Source organism: Sceloporus undulatus, chromosome 1 (assembly GCF_019175285.1).
Source record: "Sceloporus undulatus isolate JIND9_A2432 ecotype Alabama chromosome 1, SceUnd_v1.1, whole genome shotgun sequence".
Lineage (NCBI taxonomy): Eukaryota > Metazoa > Chordata > Lepidosauria > Squamata > Phrynosomatidae > Sceloporus > Sceloporus undulatus.
The window spans coordinates 199,058,466-199,082,020 of NC_056522.1; the positions used below are offsets into that span (position 1 = coordinate 199,058,466).

The 23,555-nt window shown below is 40.0% G+C and overlaps 1 protein-coding gene across 3 annotated transcripts in view; it reads right to left on the reverse strand.

Moving 5' to 3' along the window:
• ITGAV (integrin subunit alpha V) overlaps positions 1-23,555 on the reverse strand; it is a 101,838-nt gene that overhangs the window by 22,666 nt on the left and 55,617 nt on the right. For all 3 annotated transcript variants that reach the window (XR_006103675.1, XM_042465071.1, XM_042465082.1), the window contains 12 exons: positions 23,159-23,313; positions 21,291-21,428; positions 20,639-20,706; positions 16,874-17,021; positions 15,304-15,396; positions 14,637-14,716; positions 11,758-11,838; positions 11,526-11,631; positions 7,945-8,103; positions 6,712-6,825; positions 2,473-2,586; positions 2,275-2,385 (listed from right to left, as the gene is read on the reverse strand). Coding sequence is in view for 2 of the 3 variants with exons in the window: in XM_042465071.1 (XP_042321005.1) it covers positions 2,275-2,385; positions 2,473-2,586; positions 6,712-6,825; positions 7,945-8,103; positions 11,526-11,631; positions 11,758-11,838; positions 14,637-14,716; positions 15,304-15,396; positions 16,874-17,021; positions 20,639-20,706; positions 21,291-21,428; positions 23,159-23,313 (1,367 nt within the window). In the remaining variant the exon portion in view is untranslated. The remainder of the gene's footprint in view (positions 1-2,274; positions 2,386-2,472; positions 2,587-6,711; positions 6,826-7,944; positions 8,104-11,525; positions 11,632-11,757; positions 11,839-14,636; positions 14,717-15,303; positions 15,397-16,873; positions 17,022-20,638; positions 20,707-21,290; positions 21,429-23,158; positions 23,314-23,555) is intronic.

The window sequence follows — 23,555 nt, forward strand, 5'->3', positions numbered from 1 at the left end:
AGAGTATTATTGGCTTATGAAGGAAGCTGTATGTGTATCATATGATAGGTGGGAGAGGAATCTGGTACTGTTTGCAGGATTCAGCTTTTATGTAAAGAAAAAAGAAGCAGCATTGAGTTCAGACATAAAGACCTTCATTGGTTCTGTGGATGGGACTGTGTGCCACAATAAGCCCAGTCGGTTGGATGACATCAACAACTGGTCTCTGCCCTGAATCCTCCTGATATCATTGAAGATCCATCTCTTTCCCAATCCCATTTCTTTGGGCATAGAGAAGCACAAGGAGCTCACAGTCTCTCTGCACCAAGAAAGGTGATAAACTGCAGCTTGGAGGAATGTTTTTTCTCCCCAAGTGCAGGCTGAGCCTCTACACATACTGACTCAACTGGGACAGTGATCAAGGTGCAAAGCAAAATCCCTGCTGACTGAAGATAACAGTGGAGATGCTGCTCTCAATTAGGCTGAGAGACGTGGAAGATATGGAAGGCTTGGGGAGAAACCTTGAAAGGGACTTCTGCATACTGAGGAGGTATGGGGTAATGGTCCCCCTTTCTCTCCTGTCTCTCAGTATTTATGAAGATAAGCATGGCAACTCATGGACAATATTTGGTGAAGTCTCAGAACCCTGGGACATACAGTCAGCCCTCTATATCAATGGATTTTTTAAATCCACAAAGTCAACCATCCATTCCCTCCCATGTGTCAGAGAGCAGCACCATATTTGGCCTAGCTACTGAGTACAACTGCTCCTTTCTTTCCTGGAAACATGCCAGAGACTGGCAGCCAATGGCTCGTGGGCCAGTACTGGCCCAGCTACCACCACTTTTGAGTAGCACAGCACTAAAGGATGGAAACAATTATACAAGAAAAGATGTGCAAATTTGTTTGATTTGTATGAGTGATACATGTTCCAGAATTAAATTTTTTTTTCAACAGACAAACTGGACCAAATTCTGCAGAGCACGGATTCTATAAATGCAAATAAATATGTCATATGCCTATTTTAAGAGTAGTCCAGTTGAACAATTGAAAGATTTTTTAAAATGTCTGGAGAAATGAACTCTGGTAAACATTATATGTGTTAACAGATTCAGGACAGGTGATAGGTTGATATATATCTAGTGCAATGCAATCTATGCACATTTACTCAGAAGTAAATCCTACTGTGGTTAAAGTGGCATACTTTCAGGTAAATGAACAAGCTGAAGCCCTGAACATTTATTTGCACAGCAAAGTACTATGAAAGATGGAGGAAAGATTGTCTGCTAGAAGCTTGAATTTTATTAGGTTAATCCTAAAATGGCCCCAGGAGAACATCAGGATGAATTCAAGCCTTCCTCACTTGCTGAACCTCACACAATGCAGTTTGCCTGTTGTGGGTTATGACATAAAAACTCATTCTGTAATGTAACATAAAATGGCCTTCTGACACTTACAATACAAAATAATATACAAATTGCATAGGCTTGGATACTGAGTTTTCTCCTGAAAAGCACCTCTTGAATAGATTTCTGCACAGTGGAGCAGAAGGAAGCCAGTAAGAGGAAGTCAGATAGACAATTTTCACTATATTCTCCTTCCCTTGCAGCTTTTGCTTTGGGGGTTGGGGAACCATTAGAACTTAACGTGTATGGAAGGGTGCAGACGAGGGGGGAACTGCCTCCTCACTTCCACAGGCAGGTTGCTCTACTAGAGCGAATGCCTTCTGTAACTTAAAGGGGTCCTTCTATTTGCAGAAGGCTATTTTAGGATTCAAACCATTATCATGGATGAGAGTCAACCAGAAGCCATTTAACATGCCATGCTTTCTGGTTTAATCCCACTGCTTTTGGTAAAACTAAACTCGCTAAAATGCATTTCTGCCACATCTACATCGTATTCCTATGTACATTTGTCTGGAAATAGGTTTCACATAACATTGGTTGGACCATCTTCTGAGTAAACATGCATAGGATCAACCTGTGTGTGATTTGAGGGTTGTAATATCAGGCAGTCTGCGTTCTCAGTCACTGTTACTGTGTGTGCCAGTGAAGCCTCTATGTCTGATATGGCACAACAATTGGAAGACTACATCAAAAGCTTTTAATTGAAGGCTAAAATTTAATTAAAAGCTTAAGCAACATAATCAAATTGAATAGGCCCAACAACAAACGATTTAATATTGCTTAGCAAAAAAGGGGAAAGCTAATCAGACATATGTTGTATTTTAACCTTTTTTTCCAGCTTAATTATTCTGCCCCAGGTCAAATTAATTTTGCATATCAAATAACTTACTATTGTAGAGTTGTGGACATCTTCAGGGAAGGAGAGATTTTTGTAGGGGAACTCAATGACGCTGAAAGAAGCAGATGACTTGAGCGAATAGGAATGGTTCTGATTTTCTTTCTGGGATGTGAACAATAAAGAAAAACATCAAATCAGAACTTATATTATTTAGACGGAGGAACTGTAGGAATTCTAGCAGTCACTCACGTTCATGAAGGTCTGAGTCCAAAGGCGAGACTTTAAATACAAAACTGCAGTCTTCCCCCTCTCCAGACGACCAACTTGGCAAAAAATCTTTAAACATTCTGCAGTTCCACAGCCCTAAAATTGGGGGAGATGGGAAGGAACAAGTCCTGATTTTTTCAATATTATCTTATCTGATAACATAGAGGTCAAGATCCTGAATAAAAAAGTTCTGTGTCCACCTCCCCACGTTTTTTGTTTTGATAGGATGCAAAGAACTGTCTAATGCCGTATGCCCCAATCAAAACCTCCCACCAACAAGACCCAGAAGGGTTTGGGGCTGGTGTTTATTGGTAGGGGGTTCAAAAAGTGGGGAAATGGGTCAGACAGGGAAGGACCAGCTAACTTCAGCTCAAAGGAGATGGAAATGTGAGGATCCCCACAGATGGGAGTTCACCCTTCTGTCCCTACCCCTCAAATCTATCTTGTCTGAACTGCCTCTCCCTTTTCCTCCTGCCTCACCGGCAGCCAGCACCAGCAATGGCTGGGATAACAATTGGAGGGGAGGATTTTGGATGTTGCAGACAGGGCTAAAAAAATTGTACCTTTAAACCCCTACATGGTTTGGATCTGGGTTATCTACAGGATTGCCTCCTCCCATATAATCTTCTCTATATACTCAGATCTTCTGGGGAACATTGACAGCCAGAACTAGGTTAGCAATGTCAGCCAGAGGACTTTTTCTTCAGCCACCCCAAGATTGTGGAATGACCTGCCAGGTTTAAAGGTTTAAAGGAGCTCCGGGGGGGAGGGGGGAGACCATAGATATGCATGTCATAGTGACATGCACACATTTCACTAACCAGAGTGTTTTTGGTGACACAGAATATTTTGGGTGACACAGAACACATTTAACACTACTTTAGGTTTTGCTTCTTATGCCTGTGGCCCTTGAAAGAAGAACGGGGTATAAATTTAACAACTAAAACAACAACAGTAAAATGTTCATTGTTGTTGCATGCCTTCACATTGTTTCTGACCTATGGTGACCCTACATTGATCATGGGGTTTTCTTGGCAAGATTTGTTCAGAGGAGGTTTGCCTTTGCTTTTCTCTGAGGCTGAGAGTGTGTGATTTGTGCAAGATCATCAAGTGGATTTCGACGGCTGAGGGGCAAATTCAAACCTTGGTCTCCAGAGCTGTAGTCCAATGCTCAAATCATTAAATGATGTGGGCTCTCAAAATTATAATTAGAGGTCCTCAAATTTAAATTACAAATGATTTCACCACTGAAATGAGGTCCAACTCAAAAGATTTCATGGCTCACAGCTCACTCTTGTAGCCACTACACATTGGGTATGCTTAAACAACTTGAGTGATCGCTTTAATAAATGCTTGTAGTGCCCATGTCGCTACAGTGATGCAGCAACAATATTCTATCATACTATATACTGTTTTGAATCTTTTGTAAAATTTATCTGCAAGATGCTTAGTCAGGTAAAGGCAAAAAGCCCCTTCTCCGTAGAACCATAGAGTTGGAAGAGACCGTATGGGCCATATAATCCAATTCCCTGACACACAATCAAAACATTCCTGACAGATGGCTATCCAGCTGCTGAGGAAATTTAGAATGCTGATTATTTTGCTCGTTTTTCATCCTCAGTTAATATCCATGTTATCTGACAATTCAAGCAGTCTTAAGATAGGGACAAGGACACGGATGCTTCTTTTCTATTATTTCCTTTTCATTATACTTGTAACAATGATGCCCTTTTGGAATCCATCACCCTTGAAATGAGAGAGTGCACAAGACAGAAAGTAAGTCGTCAGCACTTTCTTTTAGAAATCCAGTGTCCTTGACTTTACCATTTGTGGAAATGCTTGGAACAATGAGTTATCTCTCAAGCTGGTAAATCAGGTGTTGTGGCTTGCACATCATAGATCATGGGCATCTGAAGTGCAATAAACATGTGGCATTAAATCAGACCTAGTAAGGCCTATTAAAATCCAATCCTTGCTACACTGCGGTGGCTGAGGTAATCCACTACGCCCTGCTCCTGATGATGTTAACTGGAAAAATGGTTGAGGTGGCTGCATCATGTATGTTGCATTCCAACTGTGGAAGCAAAATGGGACAGACATGTCAGTATCCATGGAAATATTATAAATAAGGTATAACAGTTGTGTGTAATCTGTGGTTGCACCTTACTAGAACGCTATTGTTTCTGTTAGTGTAGCACACATGATAAAAATGTTACTCTGGCTCCATCCAATGAAATCTTTAAATCTGTGTTTTGAGAAGGGGTACTTTGAATTTTCTGCTAGAGAGAGCTCTAATGCTGTAGCTCAGAGGAATGGGCTAGAATTCTCTCTAGCAGAGGATTTGAAGTACACCTGATTTAGCATCCTAGGATTCCACAGCATAGTGCCATAACAGTTAAAGTGGAATCCAATGGCTACAACTGTAAAGGAGAGATAAATCACCAGAGGAATAGCAATTATAATAGCAATAAATACAGAGCCAGCGTGTTGTAGTGCTTTGAGTGCTGGACTGTGATCCTGGAAGTCAGAGTTTGACTTCCCACTTGGCCATGGAAACCTAGTGGCTGACTATGGGCAAATCACACTCTCTCATTCTCAGAAGAAGGTAAAGGCAAACTGTCTTTAAACCAATCTTGGCAAGAAAATCACATGAAGTTGGAAATGACTTGAAAGCACACAACAACAACAAATTATATATAATTCCCCATCCACTTCTAGATATTTTGAGCATAGAGAGCACTGGACTCTGGGGAACATAGGACTTGAGGGCTTTAAACTGAAGAAATACAGCATACTAATCAATATATGGTAATATCACTATCTAATGGTCCTCAAAACACGTTGCTAGGAGACCATTTATTTTATCTCATGGCATTGATGATGGCACAAAGATGCCAAATTCCTGGGCTGCAAACTACTGTCAAAGCATGGCCAACAACAGAGAAAATGAAAGTTGCAGGATGGTTCCTTCACCTTTAGATTCTGCTAGCCCATACTGATCCCACTAATGAAATGGACTGCCACTCAGAATGGGAATTAACAAAGCCCCCGAGGAAACTGCAGATTTCAACTCACTGGAAGCACTAAAGACAAAATCACCAGGCTCCAAAATGACTAGGCTCACCAATAGAGGCTTTCCAAGTTAACTGTTTAAGGAAAGGAGATGCATGTTTCTTCTGCATACCAAACAAGCACAAACACGCAAAAAAGTAAAGTCTGCAGTCCCCAAGCAAGGGTTTTGTTCCTGAGTGCTACCAAAGATCCTTGCCTGCCTTCCTCCATCCCAGATTCAAGCCTGATTCAAGGCTGTGGTGAATCATTTAGAGAAAAGGCATGCCACTGTAGGAGGCCAAGAGACTATATCAGTTCCCCAGTATACCCTCTTCTACAAACACCTACCAAAAAAAACCAAGTAAATTTTTTGTCCCAAAATGACCCTTACGAGATGTGATGGGCATTTTTGCCACATTCATCCCACCAGCCATTTTAGGACCCCTTCTTTTTTAAAAAGGCATCTGAAACATACTTCTTGTTCACTCCTGTTTTAAAAAATCGCCAGAGAGGTCACAAACGTGACAAAAATGCTCCCATAGTGTGGATAGGTCATTTTTACACATTCCCATAGGCCTGGTGGAGGCATACTGCCCCACACCCACACTTTGCCCACCCTCGATTTAGAAGCAAACTTCTAAATTCCACCCTACTATTGAGGGAAAAATATACATGTGAAAATTTTTGATTTTGGAATTAATCTGAATGACCTTCATTCAACTGCCAATCCCAACCAATCAACTGAATTTACATAAGGGTTGACTTGTCAAGTTCTTTAGGGATTCAATAAGTCTACTCTATTTGGGAGTGTCAACTGTATTTAGGGCATGTCTTGGACAACACACCTACCACATTTCAGGACTCTGCTCATGAGAAAGGCCCTGAGGAATTTCAGTCCTGTGACCCATTTTGTAAGGCATTTATTTTCTATGTTTATGAGACAGGCAGACAAATAGAGATTTACCTGCCATTTTATCAGCTTTATTTTAGCAATCTCAACTCTTTCACAGCCCACCCAACAATCAAGTTAAACCAAGCCAACAAATATATTCCAGTCTTTTGCTTTATAAAGCAACTCTTTATGAAACAATAGAAATTTCTAAAATTCAGAGAACTTTTCAAAATGAGTGGCAAATGACAACTTCTGAAGAAATCAGCACAAAGACTTACTAAAGTCTGCACATCTCCCTCAGCAGCACTGAGGTCCCTCCGGTTGATATGGTGATCCCTGTTATTTTCCACATTAATTGTTTCATTCTTTTCATCTTCTTGTGAAGCTGACATCTATATCAAGAAAGGTTCAATTACTGTTATAGTTCTTGAAGCATCTCTACAGATTTTGTGAACAAAGATTAAAAAACAAACATTGGATCTCAAGAGAGATGGTGAAGATATAAAAAAAATTAACATTTTAAAAAGTCTGTGTTCATTAATTATAGTTTATTAGGATTGAAATGAGTTTTAGATTAATCACTCCCTGCCTCTCTCTCCTTCAGCATGGCTATAAAGAGGACTTCAGAAACTCTTACTTCCATTTAATGTTAACCTTTGCCTGCCAAATCATCTAAGAGATGAAACGATCACCACACCTTGAACACACCGAACTGCATCTGATTTATGAAGCTATCCATGGTGCGGGTGCACACATGTTGCTATCCATTGACTAATATGGGCTTGAGCTCCCATATTTTCCCCCCATCCACGGTGGGGGTGGAACAAAACTTCAGTGGATGAGAAGGGTTCACTGTATTCAAAACTGTCCTCCTGAAATTGCTTCCTGCAGTCTGTTGTTGCTGTTTGTAATTATTATTATTATGATTATTATTTCAATTTTTTTCAGTCAATGTTATTTGTATACAGTCCTGATAACCATAAGGATGATGGGTGATTTAAGATGTAGTGATTTTAAATACATACATAAATAAATTCCATTTGTGGTTCATACAAATGTGTGGTCCAAGGGAGCTAACCGCTCTCCTCTAAAGTCGACCACTAAGTATGTCCACTCACAACAGAGGTCAGAGGAATTAGCTGGAGGGCGTGGAAATGACAGGTGCCAACCAAGACTTCATGTAGCATCACATATTGGAAGCCAACTGCACTGCCCACAGATCCTCCATGAAATTTCAGGGGATGCTGGAGTGCCTCTTTCCAATGAAGAAGCTGATTCCCTCAGCCATACTTTTTAAAACAGGTCGTTCTCATATACAACACTATCAGTTGCATTAATTACTGCAGTGCTGGTGCTCCACAAATTGACACCCCAATAGAAATGGCATTTTTAGCCCTGTTTGAAGATGACGATGAATGTTCTTTATCATAATTGTAAACAATCCATATGACTCAGTTTGTACAGGGCAGTTTGCTCAGCATACAGAATGTATAAAGATTATTTCCCCTTACCTTTATTTTTAGAGGGTTAATCTCCATATCAGAGGTGCAGTTCATGGGCCCTTCAATTTCGTATTTGATAATATACAAAAGAGTATCATTCTTATACTTATAGGGCCACTGTAGATTGAGCATCACCTTGCTGAAGGCACTTGGGCCATTGTTTCTGAGCTGGTGAGAAAAAGAAATTTCAATGAAGAACTCTTGCCATCTCACTCTTGCCATGCTAAGTTTATTAAATTTGTAGATGGTTATTATCTTTGAAAAAGTGCAAACCTTCTTGTCATAGCTTTTAACCACCTTAAAGATGTGTGGGATTATCAGGAGCCATCTCAAACCATAGGAAAGTTCCTTTTTTGGACTACAGCTCGAAGAATCTTCCAGGTAAAATGTGATTGAGAACTGTGCCCACCACTGTATGCTCCTGCATGGGAAATCCCATCCTATTTCTAAAGTCCCTCTGCACAATGTGTGCGACTTCCCTGCTTTTCTAGACAATGTTCTTCTAGCATTGCTACAGGGAGGATGGTATTAGATATGCAGTAAAACAAAAGTATATGGTTCTACGCCAAGATGAGGGGTTCTCAGTGGTTCTCTTGGGGCTCATGAGTTTCAGGAACTTGAATAAATTTTGGTAAAGCACCTAACAAACCTGAGATATTCTTAATGCAACTACCATTTTCACCATTATTACTTAACAAATATAATTTGTGATTCACAGCAAGACAACATCAAAGTCAACCATTTCTTCAATATTTGGCTAGGAAGAAAAAAAGTGTCATAAAAGCAATGCAAGGTCCCCCCCCCCGCCCCGTTTTAAAGTTTTTGGTTTTTTAAAAGTATTTACCTTGCTTTCATGCAATAAAAGAAAGAAAAAAAGCAACAGGAAAGGGAGATAGGAACAAAGCCAGAAACATGAATACAACTGTCCAACATCTGACACACAGGGATAAGGAGAAATACTACAATGATCAGTGCAGAGAAATAGAAGAAAACAACAAAAAGGGAAGAATGAGAGACCTGTATCAAAAATCCGAGAAATTAAAGCCAAGTTCAAACCGAGGACAGGGATGCTCTACGGAGGAAAAAAAAATAACATAATACAAGAACAAGAAGAAATAAAAAGACACTGGAGGCAATACTAGAAGAGTTATACAAAAGAGATGAGGGAATGAATGATGTTTGGAATGAGGAGCCATATGAAGATGAAACACACATTTTAAGAAGTGAAGTGGAATCTGCAATACAGAAAATGGGGAAAAAATAAATCACCAGGAACAATGATATTCCAATTAGACTGCTACAGTGCCTACAGACAGATGCAGATTTAGTGCTAACTGAAATATGCCAACAAATGTGGGAAACAAAGCAGTGGCCAACAGACTGGAAACACTCGATATACATGCCAATCCACAAACAAGGAGATACAAAAAACTGCAGCAACTATAGGACAATAGCACTAATCTCCCACACAACCAAAATAATGCTCAAAATTCTGCAGCACAGACTCCACACATACATGGAGAGAGAAACTGCATAGGTGCAAACAGGATTCAGAAAAGGAAGGGGCACTAGGGACCACATTGCAAACATGCAATGACTAATGGAGTGCACCAAAGAATTTAAAAAAAAAGAAAAGAAAAAGAAAAAGAAAAAGAAAGAACCAACATGTGTTTCATAGACTACAGTAAAACATTTGATTGTATAGCTCATGAAAAGCTATGGAATGCACTCATAGACATGGGTGTGCCACTATATCTGATAGTCCTGATAAGAAATCTGTACCAAGGACAGGAAGCCACTGTTAGAACAGAATTTGGGGGAACAGAGTGGTTCCCAATAGGCAAAGGGATCAGGCAAGGCTGCATCCTATCACCTTATGATGCTGAAAACATCATAAGAAAAGCAGAATTAGAATCAGAAAAAGGAGAAGTGAAGCTAGGAGGAAGCAACATTAACAATCTAAGATATGTAGAAGAAGCCATAATATTAGCAGAAGACATTCAGGAATTGGAACAGTTAATAAAGAAGATCAAAGATGAAAGTGCAAAGGCGGGTCTGATGCTGAACATAAAGAAAACAAAAATAATGACCACAGAAGAAATACACAAATTCAATCCAGACAACAAAGACATTGAAATAGTTAAAGAATTCCCATATTTAGGATCAAACGTTGACCAGAATGGAGGCTGCAGCCAAGAAATAAGAAGAAGACTAGGAATGGGAAGGGCAGCTATGAAAGAACTGGAAAAGATACTTGAAGAGCAATGACATACAACTGAGCACTAAAGTCAGAATTTCTCAGGTCATTGTATTCCCAATTACCACATACAGATGTGAGAGCTGGACAGTGAAGGAACTTAGGATACCATGGACAGCCAAGAAGATAAACAAATGTGTTCTGGAACAGATCAGACAAGGGCTCTCCTTGGAAGCTAGGATGATCAAGTTGAGACTATCATACTTTGGCCACATCATGAGAAGGCACAGGTCACTAGAAAAAACAAAAACAGCTAGGAAAGGTAGAGGGTAGAAAAGAGAGGAAGACCACAAACCAGATGGATAGACACAATCAGAGGAGTTATGGGTAGGGGCGTGCAGGATCTGGGAAGGGCAGCAGAGGATGAGGATAGGGATTTTTGGAGATGTCTCATCCACAGGATAGCCATGAGTCGGAACCAATTTGAGGGCAGCTAATAAGAAAGTAAGCAGTAAGGTTTTATGCATAACTAGTGTTAGGAAAGCTCACCAAGCACACAGAGCAGAGGATTGATAAATAGCCTAGAATACAGGTTGAGTCTCCCTTATCTGGAATTTCAAAATCCAAAATACTCCAAAAACCAAAATGTTTTTGTGTGTGGCTGAGATAGTGACACTTTTGCTTTCTGATGCTTCAATGTACACACATTTTGTTTCATGCCCCAAATATTAAATTATAAATTACCTTCAGGCTATGTGTAGAAGGCCTATATGAAACATAAATAAATTTTGTGTTTAGACCTGAACCCCATCTCCAAGCTATCTCATTATATATGAATATGCAAATACAGCTATTCCAAAATCAAAATGAAAAAATAAAAATCTGAAATCCCAAACATTTCTGGTCCCAAACATTTTGGATAAAGGAGACTCAACTGGTAGTATAAACATGAAAGACTGGCAATCATCTGGAAAGCCACAGTACTTTAACTGGTAGGGTACATTGTTTTGTTTTAGCATTTTAGGCTCTCTGTTCCATTGTTGGGCAAAACAAAACAGCAGAAAGGTGGTTTCAGTGTAGGGTGACAAACACAATATGGTATCACCAGAATAAGTCTGTTGGAACCTCAGTATTTCTGCTTAGTCTCTGAAACAAGATGTGTAATCCACAAAGTCATCTGACCAGCTTCTTGGTGGAAAAAATCTGCATAATAAACATGCATGATTTATGCAGTGGAAAATGTTTGGCCCCTCAAAAGCTTTGGATTACACCTTCTATATCCAACACCACTGGCCTTGCTCCATGAAGTTAATGGGAAGTGTAGGCTAAAACATCCATAGAGCCAAAAGTTCTCCTTTCTTTGTTCACACGCTACACTCTTGACTTCACTTACCTCATAGATATGTTGAACCAGAGGCCCTATGTCATCTTCTGTTTCTGGATTCTCCTTGGGTTCCCAGTTGGGAATTGGGAGAAAGATGTGATCAGGTGAAGAGACCCTAAATTGTGCAAGGAACAGAAAGTGAGGACCAGATATTAAGCACACATTGCAAACCATAGAATTATATATATATATTTTTAAAAAGAAGTCAGTGGCTAAAACTGGTGTTAGGATGAGAACTCACCCTCTGATTTCTACTGCTGCTAAGATGGCCAAATCCACCTGGTATGAGATCATGGAGCTTTGATTGTTGAACAGGTTTGAGCTGTAAAACAGACCAACAACATAAAGAGAATCCCCAATTATGTACTCTTCTCAAAAGGAAGAGTCCGTAGATTGAGCCTGCAAACAGCATGCTCCAAAAACACTTTAGAAATCCAAGAGATACTTGAGTATAATCATGAGATACTTGAAAAATGACTTCTGATAATGTCTGTTAAACCAGACATGGGTAGCATAAAGCCACATATGGCCTGCCCCAGAACTCACTTATTTATTATTTATTTATGTCAAAAATTTATTTCCCGCCGTTCTCCCACAATGGGATTCAAGGCCACTGAGAGAAGAAAAATAAGGCTTTTTCGTTCTTTCTTTCCCTCCCAAAAGGAAATGAGATGCCCTTCCAATATGATGCCCTCTTGCACCATAAAGGGCAACACAGAGTCTTTTCACACTACACAATTATAGCACCATGATTTCCTCTTAAGTACCATAGCTGTATCCTATGGAATCCCAATATTTGTAGGTTTTAGGGAATTAGGGCTCTTTGCAAATCCCAGGATCCCATAGGCTTTTCACATGGCAGTTAAAGTGGTATCAAAGTGCTGTAGTTGTTCAGTGTTAAAGGGCTCATAGTTGCTGGCAAATTATTGTGGCAACTGTGCTGGGAATCTTAGCAGTAGTCACTGAATTCCAGCAAAAATAGTGCAGATACCAGTTAGCTGGAGGGATGTGCCTAATGCAGCCCTTTTATTTACATATGTTTCTCAAGTGTCCAAAGACACGAGAATAAATGTCTTTGTCTGGGGACCCTGATTGACTCTATTAATTCTAGCTTCATTCCAGCACCAAGTGAAAGCATCATTTTTACTAAAAGCCTTTTGAACCTAATGCATTCCAAGATGCATGTGTACAGGGGTTTAAACTGTTTGAACCCATTTTTAATTATTTAGTAAGTTTTAAGTTTGTTTAAAATATTTTAATTCTTTTAAACTGTTAAATCAATTTCACTTGTACATTGCCATGATGGGTGGAACTTATTTTGGGAGAAAGGTGGGATAAGGTGGGATAACCTATTTTGGGAGAAAGGAGCCCTGGTAGCGCAGTGGTTAAATTTCTGTACTGCAGCCACTCACTCAAAACCATAAGGTTGCGAGTTCAATACCAGCAAAAGGGCTCATGCTTGACTCAGGCTTGCATCCTTCCAAGAAGGTCGCTAAAATGAGTACCCAGATTGTTGGGGGCAATTAGCTTACGGTTGTAAACCACTAAGACACTGCTAGTTCAGTATGAAGTGGTATATAAATGAAGCTGTTTGTTTTGTTTGTTTGTTTTTGTATATAAAAGAAACAAGCAAAATAAAACAAATATTCTAATAAATACATAAAATACAAACTTGGGCCTTGTTTGCACAGGCCAAAAGCCTCCCCCCTTTCTGACTTCATCTTGTTTGGACAATAAATGGCCCAAACCATGGTTCTGGTGTGGGCAGTCCAGTCAATGTCCAGCATGTCCTACACCTGAACTGGGACATAACAAGGTTAATACAAACTGAATTGTTTTACCTGTTGCTCCAGAACCCAAGAAGAAAGCCTAGGGCTGGAGGAGTGTGCCCTTTTTGGCTGCCTCCGCAGCAGCACATGGTGACATGTGGCCCTAGTGAACACCAGAAAACCAGCAGCCCAGAAAAAGGTTCTACACAGTCCCTGTGCTTCTGAAAGTACCGTAAACATGTCTTTATCTGGTGCTGAAATACTGATGTCAAAGTGAAGTGACCAAATGTTTCATTTTCAGTAGCTCAAAACAGTCACTTGAAACATTACTTGCCACAAACACAATCACTCTCTCTCTCAATTTCTCCCTCATTCTCTTTGTAGTTCCAATGTTCAGAGCCTTGAGAATCAATTTTTTGTTCTCTTTACAGCACAAATGTTCAGTTATGGACAGATAACATCCAATGTCTAAGCCACTGTGATTAAAAAATAATGGATTAGCCATGACAGCCTGACTGTGCACAAACTGTGCATCTTCAAAACAGCAGCTTTTGAACAAAGACAACAGACAACCCTTTAAGTGCAAAGCCAATCAAAGGCCACAGGCAAAAGACCGCTCATAAATATTCTCTTTACCAGACTAATGGGTAACATAGCTGCAAAAGCAAGTTAATTATATTAAACTGTAAACATATATTTTTCACATCAAGTGTAAAATATTAAGATCATTCCTTTATATAAGGAATTCTATATAATATGAGAAAGGATATCATTGAGAGACAGTGTGGCCTAGTGGTTTGAGTGTTAGACTATTACTTTGGAGACCAGGTTTCAAATCCCTACTTGGCCACAGATACCAACTGGATGATCTTGGGCAAGTCACATTCTCTCAGAGGAAGGAAATGGCAAAAACTCCTCTGAACAAATCTTGCCGAGAAAATCCTATGATAGGGAAAAATAAGTCGCAAATGACTTGAAGGCATACAACTACAATTCCTTTGCTGTTTAGTCTCCTTCCCAAATTGTTGAGGATTATGGGGCAGCACTGGCTGTCCACACTGAAGTAAAAAATATGGCAGAATTTTCCCCCTCCAATAATTCTTGGGTTGTTTGGGGCACAACATTTTTCAAAAATTGGAGTGTCCTAGAGGTCTCAAAAACAGCCTAGGGACCAAAATATGGCCCATTGGATGAATTGTCTCTACCCCTATTGGAGAATGCTAATTATTTCTGAGACTCAATATTAATTATAATACTACCAATAACCATCATTTCTACATCTTCGTCTGTCACTTTGGTAACCATCATATTAAGTACATAAGTAAAAACAGGGAGGAAAAGGGTTCCTTACCTACGGATCTGCAGATCAAACTTCACAAAGGTGTCCATCTCTGATTCTTGGTGAACGCTGAAATGAAGACCAGCTGAGAGCTGTAACACAAAAAGATGCACAGAATTTTAAAACAGGTAACAGGCAGAGGAAAGTTTGCTTGTACCTGTTTGTTGTGTTCATACATATCAGTAATTGCTTCTTACTGTGAACAACCCAGTGTACTGCTGGTGTGCCCTGCTCAATTATTGATGCTTGGTGCATCTTGTTATGTGGGAGCAGCTAAACAAACATGGAATGCTTGTCTACTGTTTCTCTGCCATCTCCTACAAGCCTGATGAAGGCTGATGATTCTGGTTTCTCTGGGGGAAAACAACCCGACTTCTAGTTCACAGGTCAAAGCAAACAGGGAGGGAAGCTCAATTGTTTGTTTAGCCAGTACCATTATTGGAGAAACTAGTGAAAGAAAGGTCAAGGAACTGCACAAGTGTATTGGCTCCTTCACCATACATTTGGCATACAGTGACATAAAAATGCAACCTATGTGTGGCTTATCCAGACATCAAAAAATGCCAGTATTGCTTTTGAGATAGTGCCCCCAATTCAATGTGCTCTCTTTTTTTTGCCATACACAGGCTTCTCTGTTCTTTTATTAACATTAGCAAACAAGCAGCTCACTCATTCTTACTTTTGTTCCTGCTTTCATGGGATTTCCAAGGTCACAGACAACCAGCCGAGTTTGATTCTCTGTTTTAAAAGCACAGGAGAGTCTTGCTAAAGCCTGAAGTGAAGCAAAGAGAAAAGTTTTCAAAGAACAGCATAATACTTTCAACCATTCCCAAAAGAACAAGGAGTTCAGAATAAACTCCTTCTGGATACACCAAAACTTTCAGAGTCTAGATATAAAAAGATACTTGGAAGCATAAATAAGATGATAGAAAACCTTCAGTTATCAAGATTGTATACTGACTAATTCCATGATGTAGTCTAATATTCAAAAAAATATTTTATTCAGTCAAAAGGTCAAAGTGAGAAAAATATGTCGTATCTTTATAAACTAACAATATAGGGATGTGGGTGGGTTTTAATTAGAAATTTTATCACAACAGAATTTTCAGCCAAATTTCATTTAATCTTCAAAACATAAATTATGGTCATATGAGGAGAAGAAGAATGACAGCCTGACATTAGTGTCAGCCTCTTGGGATTGTTCTGTTCATTTCTCCAAGCTATAAGAGGATGAGCCTGAATTAATTCAATTACCAAATGTGTGGCTCTAAGCGCCTCAATAGAAATAGCTTTGCTTTTGCAGACTGGCTCAACAGTGTGCAGTTTGAACCCTCTTTCCAGACAGACACCACTTATCCAGTTTAGGATAAGGATCATCCAGCTTTATAGTTCCAGCTGGTGGGCCCACACTGGTCATGAACACCATCTGATCAGTCTGAGGGAAGAAATAAAATAGCTGTGAAAGGACAAGGGAGAGCCAGTAAAGCTTTATGGTAATGGCATTGGTTTAGTTTGCCTGATACTCTTCACTATTTTAAACACAGGCGAAGGTATTGAAAGACAAATTATATTTATGTATCAAAGTATAAAGTACATGTGGGAGCCATGTGGCTCCTGAAGTACATGTAGTGGCCAAGGCCATTTTCATGGGCTCCCAAATTCCCCAAGAGAAACTTTTCCCACAAAAATGTTTTTGAATTCTCTCCCTTCCCCAAAACAGGAAAATCGTGTCTCTAGAGGTCATCCTTGGGGATGACCTCTAAAAAAGATGTGCCACCATACCTAATATTAGCTCAAAATCTATTTTATTGGTGTGTTTGTTTAAATGGAAGCAGTTTAAAAATACACACAGACAAAGACAGAGAAGTGACTTTCTGATATCATTTTTGGCCCATCGAAGGTCTGAGAAAATGGCCCTCAGAGCTTGTCCACCAGAGAACAAAGCATATATGGGGAACTTCCAGTCTATGGGTCTAACACGGTCTGTGAGTGGTCCGCATCCAATTTCCACTTTACCCTGTTAGTAACTGAGAACAAAAGATTTTACCCCCTCCCTCCTTCCTGTAGTTCAGTGAGGCTTTTAAAGTCTCCACTGCTGTTAAATTCCAATAATTACAAAAATTCAGGAAGATTCAAATAAATGGAACAATACTTTGAAACTGGTGTGACATTTGATGCAGGCCTAATTGTACAACTGACTCAGTCAGTGGCTTCAATAACACTACTTGTAGCATGTTTGCAAGACTTACCTCGTTGTTGCGAACTATACCAATGAAGTCTGCTTGAGGTGGGATGGTAACAAAGAGTTCTGCTTCATAGGCTCCCTCTCCAAGATTTTGAGCATTGATGATGAGAGTTAAAGGATTGTCATCCCCAATATAGATCTGCTTCTGATCACTGCACACAATCAATAAGGGAGAAATTAGGTCTTTTAAATCAATTTTCCCTCCTGGTTATTTCCCCCCCAGAGGTCTTCATGATGTAACTGAGCATCAGCTCCCATCCTCACCTTCCACTATTGGCTCTGTTGGGTCAGACTAATGACAGTGGCAGTCCAACAGTGTGTGTGTATGTGTGTGTGTGTGATATTCCTGAATTCAGGAAACCCTTCTCCCATTAACTAAAGGGCTTGACAGACTGCCCCAAAGGGGCGATCTGAAGCAGCCAATTTTCCCTCCTGAGTAGGGTTGCCATAACCAGGCTGCAACCGGGCTTTTCCAGCTTTTGGCGGCACCTGCCCGCTCATGTCACGGGTGCCGCCAAAAACCGGGAAAAGCCCGGTTGCAGCGGGGTTGCGCTGCAACCCGTGGGGCCTCGCTGCCCTCCTCCTCTTCCACCTCGCATGGCCGCGCGGAGTAAGAGGAGGACAGCGAGGCCTTTGGCGGAGGAGGCAAAGGGGGAGGCGGCACCTCCTGTGCGCGGCCGCACCACCCTCCCCGCGGCCCCGCGCCTTCTTTCCCAGCCTCCTCGGAGGCTGAGAAGGAGGGCAGGCCGTGGCGATCGCCAGCGGCCTCGCGCCCTCTTTCCCGGCCTCCTCAGAGGAGGATTCCCTTGCCGCTTGGGCTCCACTCCCCGCTGTGATAGCGGCGAGGCCCGGGGCCCAGGCGGCGAGGGAAAGCCTCCCCTATTCAAATGTAGAACACACAAAAAATGTGTCCTACATTTGAACATTTTGTCCTATATTTTCCCGGTTCGGAGGTCCGGATGTATGGCAACCCTACTCCCAAGTGAGCCCACAGCAACCAAACTGCGTAAAGATGGTGCTGTCCATATGTATTAGGGTTCCAGAGCGTGCGGTTGCACGCACTCTGGAATCTCAATTTCGGCGCCAACGCAGTGCTTTTGGCCCATCTGTTTCGGGCCTAATTCTCCCATACATACCACATCAGAATACAATGGGCATATGACATCTGATTCAGCTATGCCCCATGTTTTTAAAATGTTTCCAGAAACAGCTTCTTCAACAAACTACAAAAGGCCTGGGCATAAGGACATCTGATTTAGCTGTGGCCCATCTTTTTTAAATGTTTCCAGAAACAGCTTCTTTAATGAACTACAAAAGTTCTCCACACACAAGCAAAACTACACAATGCAGCTGAGTGTCCAAAGTATATACTGCTCCTGTACTTTTTATAACAACCTCAGAGAAATGCCTTCTCAGAGAAGACTGAGGCCTATTTGGGTTTCCATCTGTAATCAATCATCTACTTCTAAAAGCATCTGAGTACTGAATAGACATAATAGTCTTTGTGCATGAGAAGAAAAAATGTAGGCATATGAAACTTGTCAAAGCTACAAAGCCTCAGTTCTGTCAACCTAGATTTGAACTATTTATAGAAAGCCAGACTGCATAAAACAAACATACAGAAATAGTGCTGCCCTCTGCTGGATAAAACAACACAGAATTAGCCTCTTGTTTTAAAGCAGCTAAGGAAGAAGGAAGAACCCTCCCTCCAATCCATCTGCCTTGGTCCAGGCCTCAGAGGGAGAGAAGAACCACTGGACCTCACCCCTTTCCCTCCACCATTCCCTTCGCCTTTTGTTTCCTGTCTTTTAGATTGTAAGCCTGAGGGCAGGGAACTGTCTGATTAAAAATAATAATTGTAAACCGCCCTGAGAGCCATTAGGGCTGAAGAGCGGGGTATGTATGTATGTATGTATAAATAAATAAATAAATATGGAAGATGTGCTATAAGAAGATAAATAAATGCTTGTATTGCTGGAAAATTAAGCTGAGAAGAGGAAAAGATGACAAGGCAACTATGAAGGCACAGTTGCGACCAAATGAGTGCTGCATGGTGCCGATCCCCTGATCTCACTGTGTCTGTGTGCCATCTTTGCCCTTTCAATCTGTGTCCAGTTCATGGTGTTTGTGGCCAGTGTATCTCCTATAGTATTACTGTACAGTATTTGTGCTTATAATACATTATACAGCAATGGTCCCCAAACTGTACCCTTTAAGAGATGTTAGACTTCAGTTCCCAGAAGCTGCAGCAAATAGTCTGGGATTCTGGGAGCTGAAGTCCAAAATCTCTTAAAGAGCACAGTCTGGGGATCACTGGTATACAGTATAATGTAATTTAATATATATGGTAATAGAATATAACAAATATATACACTAATATACAATGCAGGATAGTAAATATAATATTTTGTTCATACTGTATTACTTTACTTTTGTATTATTTAGCTTTTGCATGCATTCAAAAGTGATATATGGGTTGATACTATATATAATATAGTATATTACAGTGTATTTTTTTTGCCATCCAAATGCATTTGCAAGCTAAAAAAATCCTTTTGTCCCAATTTTCAACCAATTCCACTTTCTGACAATCCTCTGGTTCCTAACCCATCAGATAAGCGAGAGTTTCTTGTATCATAAAATATATGTTAGAGTGTTCCAGTCTTTTTGTTTGTATGTTTGTTTAGTCTTTAAAGCAAAGGCATTTTGGAATGAATGAACTTAGATTGAAGAAATAGGAGGAGGAGGAAAGGAAAAGATTAACACATTAACTGCTAGTGAGACTCCGCATACACCACCCAACAATCTTACCTGTTGTAAGGTCAAACCAAAAATATGTATTTGAAATTCTACAGGGGAGAAACTTCCTTAAGGGAAAACAGATGAAGGGTTAAGGACCTCTTGCTAATTCCCTGATCTAAATCTTTTTCTAAAAAATCTCACCCTTTCTTTCTTTTATAAAGGAGAGAAATATTGTTATATGAATTATCACAGAACATCTAATTTGTCCCTACCATTACAGCACTGGAGCTCAATATCCCGTTTTCCCTCTTGTTTCACAACAGTCTTTGCTGACACACTCACCACAATGGCTGCATTTGGATTTATTTCTCCCTAATTAATTAAACCAGGCCTTTCCAAATTAGCCTCCCCTCCACGAGCACAATAGCATATTCTCCCTCCTACTATAGACGCCTTTCCTCTTTTCCTCAGCTCTGCTGATTTTATCATTATAACATGTTATATTGTAATTTATTTAATTTTGTTCTATAATTTGGGATAGGAGGTTGGGAGGGGGATAAATTTTAATTGGATTTGATATGTAACACATTGTTTTTACATGCTGTAACCCACCTTGATTCCCCGTGAAAAGGCGGGCTATAAATAAATCATATTATTATTATTATTATTATTATTACTACGTATTATTATTATTACGTATTATTATTATTAATTAGTCATGGTTTTCCTATTTCATCTGAAGTGGGAAACCATGGTAAACCATTAAATCTTGGTCTGAAATATGCTGGTTTGTTCTGAAATGTATCTGAAAACCACAGACTCCATCCCAGTTTGAATGAAAAGTTGAGGCTTCTGAGAAGCTTATTTAGAGGCTTCTGGGATTCATCTCTCATGCTGTGAAGAAAGCAGGGCTGTATAAGCCTCATTAATATATTAGCTTATTAGTTAAACTAAAACAGGATTATCCAAATCAGGTCAATGTGTTTTACAGTCCTAATTGTCTATTTTCACAACGGTTAGTCTTTACCTGTCAACAGTCACTTGCAAATCTGGTCGGCAGATATTGTCACCACCACAGTCCAAAAGAATATGAGCCTGAATTTGGAAAAAATAAAACAAAATAAAGTACCTGAGTCTTTATTGGTCTAGGTCTATTACAGTATTTATGGATGCCATCCCCTGGTTGCTGTTGCTGTTTTTTTAAACTTTAAGTGCACAAGTAGCTAATAACATCAAACTCTTCCCATGTAGGACAATGTTTGGGTAAGGAAGAACAGTTAAATGAGAATTTAATGCTTGCTTTTTAAAGAGAACAACTGTGTACATATGCTAATGATGGGGAGGAGGAGAGGTAGAAAGTCTATTCTCCACTTTCTTCAGGGAGGTCATGGTATTTCACATGCTTGATTTTTTTCCTTAAACAGATTAAAATAAATTGGTAATAGCAGTTATTAGCTGCCCTTAGCTATTCAGAAAATTTATTGTGATTTGTTAAAGAATAATATTCTTCTGAGATATGGAGATCAGACTACTTCCATCTCCACTCCAATGCTATACGTAAGGGACCAAATAAGCTGTATGGCCCAGATTACATTTCTAAGCAGAATCCAAAAAGATTAATGTTAGGAGAAAATACTGGTTAAAAATGTCTTTTGTTCAGATAGCTTTCAGCAATGTACCTGTCTGCTAATATTTGCAGGAGTAAACTGGTTGAGGATGGGCTGTAAACCAGTAGAATCAGAAGCCGTTTTGTAATCTAGTTGATATTCCATGAAAATGGTGATTGGGGTAAGCTTGTCTCTAAATTCAGATTCATCCTAAATGGGGACAACAACAAAAATAAGGCTCTTTAAATAAGAAACACACAAAATAATTTCATTTACTTACACAATTTATTACACAGTTATAAAAGACCTATTGGAACATGCATAAACCTACTTAGCTGTAGATATGAGCAGGACTATACTACACAGCTTCTCTTCCTTGACACTGAATAAGACATAGAATGGGATATTGGAAATTATTTAAAGATAGAACTCTTACATTTGCTGCATTTGCATCCCCTTGGCAACTTTGCCTGCCCCTTTTCTTTAAATACTTAAAGTGTTTGTCTCAACACTCACCTTATGTTTTGAGGTACTGCAACGTTAGAAATTTGAGGAATGAAGGAAAATATCAATGGGGGGGATAATTCTTGGGGGGCAGGGAAAATACTCTCTTTTTGCCTGGAGCTATACTCCTGGAATGGAGCACTACAAGTACAGTTGTACACATAAGGTCCCATGTGAGACAAAACTTAATGCTATTGGGATACAAGGAGAAGGAGAAAGAGAAGCAGGAGAAAGAAGAAGAAGAACTGAGTCTGCCATTTGCTTTTTACTTTAAAGAAAGAAACACAAATGCGATCGACCCAGTAGAAAATACTATAACCCCACAAAATTTGGTATACTAAAGTATTTTTGAAATCAAATGTTTCACTTAGTGCTAATGATCATTCCACTCACCCAGCTCAAGAAGAAAAATTGTCATTGAGCTTTATCTGGATCGCTTAAATTAATACAATTCCAATAAAAGTTGTAAAGAGTGGGAGTTTTGTGTGTGTGCAGGTGGGAAATACATATTTTTTTAAAATGAAAAAAGGATTACTACTAATATTATTAGAGGTATCATTTTGAAAGGTTCAGGTTAAAACAATAGGTCCTTTGGAGACAAATCTAAAGCCAATTTTCTTTCTTAAGACAGTGGATAAAGAAAAGTTAATTCATACAGGTACTTGGGAGACCTTATAGAGTAACAAACCAGAACCGTGTCCATCTATTTTAAATTTCCTCCATTTGTATGTGTATTGTTCTACTTCATGTACAAATGATCCACATATACACACACAGAGAGAGCAGACAGCTATCAATTTAATATACAGTTGTCCCTTAAAATTTGCGACTTTGGGATTCTCAGATTCAATTATTTATGAGTCCCTAACTATGTGCGTGTGCACTCCTCCCCCTCTATCCCTCCCAGGCTTTTCCCCTGTGAGTGAAAGAAAAGCTGAGGATGGAGGGTGCACACACACTGCTGTCACCCCTCCTCTACTGCTTCAGGAGTGGCAGAAGGAAAGGGGGGAGCCATGAGTGTGCCCTCTCCCCTTCCCTTCCCTTCCCTTCCCTTCCAAGGCTTCAGAGAGGTCCCTGGAGTTCCCTGAAACCTTGGAAGGGAAGGAAGAAGCCCCAAATGCACTCCCCTGCCCTCCCAGCACCACAGACAGCTTGCTAGAGCTGTTTGAGGCTTCGGATGGGAGATGTGCATGCATTAGTCTCTCCCCCCCCCCCCCACATTATTCACAATTTTCTGACTTTTGTGAGGGTCTTTTGCCCCTAACCCCCCTTGAATGTCAAGGGTCAACTGTAGACACAAAGACTTTTCCAGGGTAAAAATAGGTCAGAACAGCAGGCAAGCCTTATATTATCTGTCTCTGTTTCTGGACATCAGAAATATTATATTCATTTATAGAAAACAGGGAAGGGAGAAAGAATTGTATGTGTACTCTTACCCTTAAGAAAGCCTGAAGTTCTTCACAACTCATTCGACCCCCTCTTGGGACAGTCATGTTCTTAGAGTGACCAGGTTGTCTGCTGTGAAGAAACAGGGCTCTCCTTATGGCCCCTTTTTGCTTAAGTTTGTCCAACAGCAACTCCACATGGAAATCTATAATCACAAAGGCATTTCAGTTAAACAATCTTGAGGCTGGCAAGAATAAAAGCAAGAACCACAACTAAAACAATAGTTGGCATGAGGGTATGTAGAAATGGTAGAGCTGCCAACGAATGAGGGGAACCTAACACCATTCAGGGTGGAAGATGAGAGTTGGCAAGGGATGAAGAGAGATGCTACAGTTCAGTGACAACCATACACAGGTCTGCTATCACTAAGGGTACCACAAAGACTGT